The sequence below is a fragment of the Cibotium barometz genome, chromosome 63 (assembly GCF_041138505.1).
Source record: "Cibotium barometz isolate CiBa-2024 chromosome 63, ASM4113850v1, whole genome shotgun sequence".
NCBI lineage: Eukaryota > Viridiplantae > Streptophyta > Polypodiopsida > Cyatheales > Cibotiaceae > Cibotium > Cibotium barometz.
In genome coordinates this window covers 31913194-31921056 of record NC_141108.1, presented here as the reverse complement: position 1 = coordinate 31921056, position 7863 = coordinate 31913194, and the positions used below count along the sequence as shown (strand labels likewise).

The following is a 7863-nucleotide window of genomic DNA, read 5'->3' as shown; positions in this document are numbered from 1 at the left end:
CATCCGGTCTGCCGTCGGTCCTCACAGGCATTACAGCCTATGTGACACTAACTCATGGGATAAGTACATTTATCTTCTCTAGTTTGCTTACAATAATACTCCTCATTCGGCTATTACTGGTGGAGCATCTTTCGAAATTGTGTATGGAAAACCTTTGCCTATTTCGACAACTAGATTTTTTCACAAAATCGAAACTGTTGATCAATTCACTATCGATTTTAGTAGCATTTTGAATGATGTAAAACATTTTATTGCTCATGCTTGCTTAAGAACAATATGTTAAGAAAGCAAACCGTAAATGTAAAGTAATATCTTTTGAAATTAGAGATTATGTACTTTTGAGAATTGAAAAAGAGTGTTAAAAAATTTCCAGTTTTGTTAAGCTTGCCCCAAGATTTTATGGACCTTTTAAGGTGATTCACAAAATTAATGATGTTGCATATAGACTTGACTTACCTTCTCATTGCCAGATTCATAACTCATTTCATGTGAGTTTGTTAAAACCTTTCAAGGGATCACTTCCCACTCATCCTATGTATGAGGAATCACCTCTTATTGAGGGTGAGGAAGAAGTTTTTCTTCTAGATACTATCATTGATCATCAGATTACATCAACTCGTACTGGAAATCAATATATCAAATATTTAGTGACTTTCCAAAATCATCCTTGTGAAGATGCAAGATGGGTGCCTGAGAAATATTTGCGTGCCTTCCCTGATATCCTATGTTCTTTTTAACAAACCCACAATAGGGCAATTGCAAACTTAAGCAAGAGGAGGGAATGTTATGGAAATATATTTTTAAGCCCTCTTAAAAATATTATTATACGTATCCTCTAGATAATTCGGGGACGCTTGGATTATCTTTACGTCAAACCAAATCATGTTAATATCATGGGTGATGCCATTATAAATATTAATACATTTGGCGTATATTGACGTACGTTTGGGGCCTCCAATGTTTATTTTAGTTGGTTTGTATGGAAGGGAGATTCCTGGGTTATTTACGCATATGGTAAACATGTGTGTGGTTATGGTTTTTATACTTATGAAATATTTGTTTACCAATTTATTGTTGGTTATTTTATAGGTGAAGAGGATTTCAAAGATTGAGGAGAATTCGCACCACATAATTATTACTTGGCACACATTTTTGTAAACAACTTTTGTATACACATGTGCTAGCTTGTGCACATTTTGATTTATTTTGGAAAGCCTTATTTTATTAAGCATAGACTTGAACTTTAATATTTTGTAAAGCATGATATGCTTTAAACCCTAGCCTTAGTTTATGGACACTCTATTTTGAGCATAAGAGAGTGTCGTGCAAGAAAAGCATATATTTTGTATTTTTGGGATCTATGGCCTAATTTGGAATAAAGTATTGCATAAATACTCATTTGTGGGGAGAGCCCACACACATGAGGGGGGGATGATTGCACCCACTATTGGAGTCATGATTTGTGAGCTAAGTATTATTTGTTATTCACTAAAATATTAAATAGATTGAACTTGTAGTTTTTGATGAATTGTTTGGTTTGATTAATCAATTTCTTGCAAGTTTCTTTTTACTTTATTTTCCTAGAATTGGATCCGTATCCATTATCGCTTGAAAAGATATTTGTATCGCTTGAATTATCTTATATCTAAGTTATCGTTTGAAAAGATATTTGTATCCGATCATACTTAAGATATTAGAGGAGTATAGAAATTGCAATCGACACACTATTTAAAAGATGAAGCTATGTATAAATTTACATTTGCAAACAGTTTCATATTTGCTATTATATTATATTGTTTAGTCTTTTCCAATTCCAATAGGATTTGATTGTATATGTGATTGTATTATATTGTTTAGTCTTTTCTATCGAATAGAATTTAGATAGAAAGCCATAGTGAACAATAGTCTTCGATAATATCTTTGGTCAACTTGAGATAATAGGAAGAATATAACATCATTTGACACCATGAGGTAATTCACAATAGGAAAGAATTAGTTAATTACCAAGTTAAGTTAAAATCAAGATTATCACATGAAGAATAAGATTTATATGTAAGTTGTCAAGACAAGATCAAATTGTAAGACCAAGAAAAAATGTTAAATTGTTGAATTGTTAAGCAAAGATAAAAGCTACTTGAGCTTAGTAAAGTATTCCAAGTTCAAGATTTAGTCACACCTTCTTAAGTTTATAAGAATTTCTAGAAATTTAAGACCATCTACATCTTATCCAAGATTTATTCAAGTCAAGATTTAGAACTCTTAAGCATAAGCTCTAATTAGATGTAGAATCTCGAAATATAAGATCTCATCTAAAGTTCAAGTCTTAGATTTATTATAAAGAGTATAGTCTAGTGCCTTAAGTTATTGTATCCAGTTAAATTTGAGACAAATTGTTGAGAATATTTCACCAAAATGATCTTGACTTTTGAGTTCACAAGTCTTGCAGATTCTCGCAAACATTAATGATATCTTTTTGTAGCATTACTATTCATTTAAGATGTTCCAAGTATTATTAGTATTTTATTAATTAGTCTTAAGATGAGAAAATTCGTATCGGGATGAAAGTTTATGGGGGAACTAGCCCTTCTGCCTTAAATTTCTATTCTTAAGGAGTGTTATGTGGAGTTAATGGTATGGGACATCAAATTCATTTCATATACATACACTAGACACATTTATGTCTTCTATCTTCTATCATCTTATATGTACATGTAGAATGTGCCTCTGTGATATGGGACACTTGGACTAGTTTCATATATGCTCATTTGATTCGAGTTGATCGAGTTTTTCACACTAATCATGAAGCCATCCTCTCATACATTTATGCAACCCAAGCAAGAGGGATGTTACGGAAATCACTCTTGTGTTATTGGGAATTACATTTCTTATTTAATTTCGGGGATTACCCTAAGTGCTGTGCCAGTGGGGATACATGCAGTTTGATACTATGGTGGCCTATTTCTCAAGATAGTATTGGGATTAATTGATGTAACTTCAATTGTTTATTTAACTAACGTGGATTATGTCTATGAGTATAGGTGGTGAGATGTGCAAGGGTACCGATTATGGTGTCGCACTATATGTGGATACTGATTGAGCTGTTGCACTATATGTGGGTACTGATTGAGGCGTTGTACGGATGATAGATTGAGCGAATGGTGTGAAGATGAAGATCATGTGTTAATTATGACATTGATTATTTTGTAGTCTATCATGAAGCTAGAGGTTACATGCATGCACACACAAGATAGTTTAATGTGTGTGTGAGCACAAGTGAATTTGTAAGCATTGGTCTATTTATATATGTTGTTGGGCCACTAAAAACTTTAGAACTTTAGACAAAGTTATTTAATGTAAAGAAAATGCCCAAAAGTAGAATAGGTGCTATTTATGGCTCAATGGTCTAAAAATATGAATATGATTTAAATACCGCATGTGGGAAGAGAGCCACACATGATGGGGGAGAGATTGGACCCAATGCTTTTGTTCTTAGTATTGTTGAGTATTTTTCTTCCTTATGCTATGCTATGGTGAAATGATAATTTTAATTGTGTATTTTACTTGCTTTTATTTGAGTGAGAGAGCTTACGCAAATTCTTTGAGAAAAGATCCTATTATAAGCATCCATGTTAATCCTATGGTGGCGGGGACTGCCCACATAAACATGAAACACACACACACACACGCTCTCTCTCTCTCTCTCTCTCTCTCTCTCTCGATTACTTTTAATCTCAAGCAAGGAAGGACAAAAACTAAATTTATTTCATCCATATTCAACTAAATACACTAGATAAGCTAAGGTAGGGGGATCACTTAAGAAGGCTGGAATCAACAAAAGGCTAACCTCGAGGATTTGCTCGATAACAGAGCAACTCTAGCTTTAGATAAGTGTTGGGGAGTCGGTAGCTGTATCGTGCATGGGGGAGCTGAGACATGCTATATTAATAGCCATGCCATGTGTGGAGCCCAGGGGATTCACAAGCCATATCTTATGGTATCATGTGAGTGTAAGGAAGGGGGGTTTTTGGAAGAGGGGGGGGACAAGGGAGCAGGGGATAATGAAAGTGGGGATTTCATTTCTTGTTGTAGCTTACAATATGTGATCTAGTGGTGTAGTTTGAAAACTTGATTAGTTTACTACTCTTTTAAGCTAACCACACATGGAACAACTTTGGAAGAGTACATGTAGGTCTTTGTGCTTCTAGCACTTACATCCATGCTACTTACATGGGTTGTAAGTTGCTATTTGATTTTTAAACCTTAAATAGGGGGTACTTAAATTTCATAATTGGGACTCATATGCTTAGAAAGGGGTATAATTTATTTTTTAGAGAAACTTAAATAGGGGGTTTTTGTGAGTTTCATGCACGTAGCTGACATCCCCTTTCTATGGAAAGTGAATTCCTCGGGGTGTGGAGGAAGCTTTACGATAGGCAATCTGGCAACCGTGTACATGGGGGAGTTGAGACAGGCAAAGCTGGTAGCCTTACGTGGGGGGAGCTTGCAATCTGGAACATATTGTGCGTGGGGGAGCAAATCCAAATCCAACTTTACGACATGCAAATCATAAGGATAAGATAGCAACCATGCCTTTCTGATTTTGGTAGGCTGCTATACTATAAAAGGGTTGGCATGAGATTGAAGAGGATAAGGATAAGATAACAGCCATGCCTTTCCAATTTTGGTAGGCTGCTCTACTATAAAAGGGCTGCTATGGGATTGAAGAGGATAAGGATAAGATAACAACCATGCCTTTTTAATTTTGGCAGCCTACTCAACTATAACAGGGTGCGGCGATGTGACTGATCAATTATGAGGTACGGGAGGAGGAAGGGATGATGATGATGATATTTTATCGTCCAGAGGAGGCCAAATAGTGACCTATGGGAGGAGAGGGAGGAGGGGTATCCCTTATTTCAGAACCTTAGTTATACCTATTAGGTATACATCTGTGTGTATTAGCTTAATATAAAATTAGCCCTTTTCAAAAAAAAGGAAAAAAAGAAATGTGTGTGTGGGGATAAACTAGGCCAAGGCAGCGCTATTTTTGCTCCGATTGCAGGCAGCATTTTCAAGTGTGTATTTTGTAGCGCACGAGCCGGGCACGCACACAGCAGGAGCCATGTCTGGGCTGAGCCTCGTTCAGTCTGCCCCCTCTCTTCCCTTCCAACCCATCAGAAAGCTCCCTCGGCTAATCACACAGTCTTCTCTCCGAGTGAGTCGTTTTGAGCAAATTTAGCTAACTCTAACCCTAAAGCTATATGCTGTTTTATGTTCACTTGGTGGGTAATACATAGCCTTCATCCTAACTCTTCTCTGTAGGACGCCCAAGAGCTAGTTCAATTGAAAGTAATCAAGCCAATCGCCCCTGCGGATGCACATAAGCTTCTCTCTCAAGAGGGTTACAAGTTGCTGGATGTGAGACCCAGCTGGGAATGGGAGAAAGCCTACGTCCATGGCTCTTATCACATCCCCCTCTTTGTTGAAGATGAAGACACCAGCTACCTCACCCTCTTCAAGAAGAGCATTCAAATGGGGTATGGTGGAGTCTGGATGGGCCAAAGGCTAACAAAGCGCAACGAACAGTTTCTTGAGCAAGTGCAGTCCGCATTCCCTGAGAAGGACCAAAAGGTCCTTGTAGCATGTGGCGAAGGCTTAAGGTGGGTGTGTCTTGGCCTTAAATCTCATGTCTGCAATGACATCAATGCAATGTAACAAGCTGTTGATGCCGTTGTGAATACACAGGTCCTTGTTGGCCTTAGATGAGCTCCATGATGATGGATACACCAACCTGGCATGGATGGATGGTGGCTTCAGCAGGTCTCGCGGTAGCAACTTTCCTGATGTGCAAGGTTCTACTAAACTTCAATTTGCAAACATCGGTGGAGCTGCGGAGTATCTCCTGAAATTTCTGTTGTTCGCCCAAAGCATGGTGAATGGGATGATGGCTTCAAAGGCTGCTAGTGACAATCCTAGATGATTAAACCTTGGGAATCCATAACTTGACATGGAATCTGCGGGATACGAATGAATGTGGTTTGTGTGAAGAGCGTCCAGTGGAGAGATCTGCCCATTGTGCTCACAAAGTGTACATCAATTCCAGTGTCTGTTCAGAGCAGTACCAGAGCTCTGGCATGTTGTAAGTTATTAGGCACGTGCAAGGTTTTGTGCTACCGTATTTTTTATGCTTTTCCCTTCATGTTACACAGTGAGTAGTTCCCTCTATAAATGCACACATCTCTTCTGTGTCATTGGCAGTGGTAATTATTCCATTAATGATTTCAAGTGAGAACTTTCAAAATCACTGTACCTTCTTTTCAATGTGGCATTGCTTTAAGAAGAAAACTTATAATCAAACCTATCTAGTATGCGTTCATCAAGCAAGCAAGATGAGGGAAAAAGGAGAGCTCACAAGAAAACTATTGCAAGGGAATCATTGTGTAATTCTAATTATGAAAAATGACTTACATAAAAACGACTAGTTTTCACACTAGACTGGTTGAACTAAAAATAATCTGGCCTCTACTACTAGTCTTAAGCACCTATGTACACAGACTATGTAGAATTTTCCTATTTGATATTAAGTGCATGGTAAGGTTTCTTTATATGTCCGTCATCTTACAAAAGTTAAGTGTTCATTCACGTGGGTAAGATGACGAAGTGCCTTACAATAGGTCGGATGGGTGTAACCATGTTAACCAGTGGAGTGATTGACATAGCTCCCTTCCTAATGGTGATCGCATCCTTGCGTTACCCAAGTCAATGGTGAAGTTATTGTCAGGAAGTGGATAATCCATGATACGCCATGAGAGTGGCGGCTGAGATTAAGTGGTCTAGTTTGGGACCGAAGCCAAATGCAAGGCAAAGTGATGGGAAAATTGGGTACCCTTGATGGTAGGTAGCTTGTCGAGGTGGCACGGAAAGTGATAGGTGATATAGAGGTGTTGCATGCCATGCCTCCATTGATTGTGGAAGCGATGTGGGCCTTTCAACATGAGGTAGTTGGTAGAATCAGTTCGCATCCTATGATTGGTGAAATGAGTGCCAAGATCCATGGAATGATTGTCATGGGTAGATGAAGATCCAGATGTCTTGGTCCGACGGGGTATTATGCCTAGATCTCATAGCATGATACCAAGAGATTAGGCTTTTGCTTGACGAATACGTCGGCCAAGGCAAGGTTTTGTTGGTGTTGAATTGGAGTTGAAGCAGAGGATATAGGTGTGGAAGCATGTTGGAGGTACCTGCAAGGCTGAGGGTTCTCCAAACAATGGGTCGTAGCAGCATGGGTCAAGCTTGTGCCTGCCATGGTTCGCCCATCCAAAAATGTGCCTAGAGGGTTGGCGTTCACAAGGTTAGTTGTAGGTGCATGTCGTAAGATGTGAGAAGTAAAAAAATTGTGATGTCCATAGTGAAATATGCAAGTAACATGCATGGGCAATGGACTGTGTGGGCACTTCTTCAACTCAATTGATTTCTTTGACTCAATTTTACTTGATAGCCCTTTTCACGGGGAGTAAAGATCATTAGAGTGTTTGAGGCATGGCAACGGAATCATGCATGGTTGTGTCCATGGATGTAATGGAGCTAGACGGCCTCTGTGGCTCGAGGGATTTGGCTTTGTCAAGCACGTGGGATAGAGGTAGTGTGGATCAATGGGTGATGTGGTCGAAAAAACGAGGCTAAGGAAGGGTCGTGCTAATTAAAGGAAGGTCCAAGAAGCGATGGGTCGTACCATGGTCCCCCCATCCAGAGACGTGGTCGAAAAAACGAGGCTAAGGAAGGGTCTTGCTAATTAAAGGAAGGTCCAAGAAGCGATGGGTCGTACCATGGTCCCCCCCATCCAGAGATGTACCTGGAATA

The 7863-nt window shown here is 38.8% G+C and overlaps 1 protein-coding gene across 1 annotated transcript; it reads left to right on the top strand.

Moving 5' to 3' along the window:
* The first annotated feature begins 5032 nt into the window (after positions 1-5032).
* LOC147603953 (Rhodanese/Cell cycle control phosphatase superfamily protein) lies at positions 5033-6251 on the top strand. The gene is made up of 3 exons (XM_086796168.1): positions 5033-5215; positions 5323-5660; positions 5746-6251. The coding sequence occupies exons 1-3, from the start codon at positions 5123-5125 to the stop codon at positions 5978-5980; spliced, it is 666 nt and encodes a 221-aa protein (XP_086652294.1). The 5' UTR covers positions 5033-5122; the 3' UTR covers positions 5981-6251.
* Positions 6252-7863: the final 1612 nt, after the last annotated feature.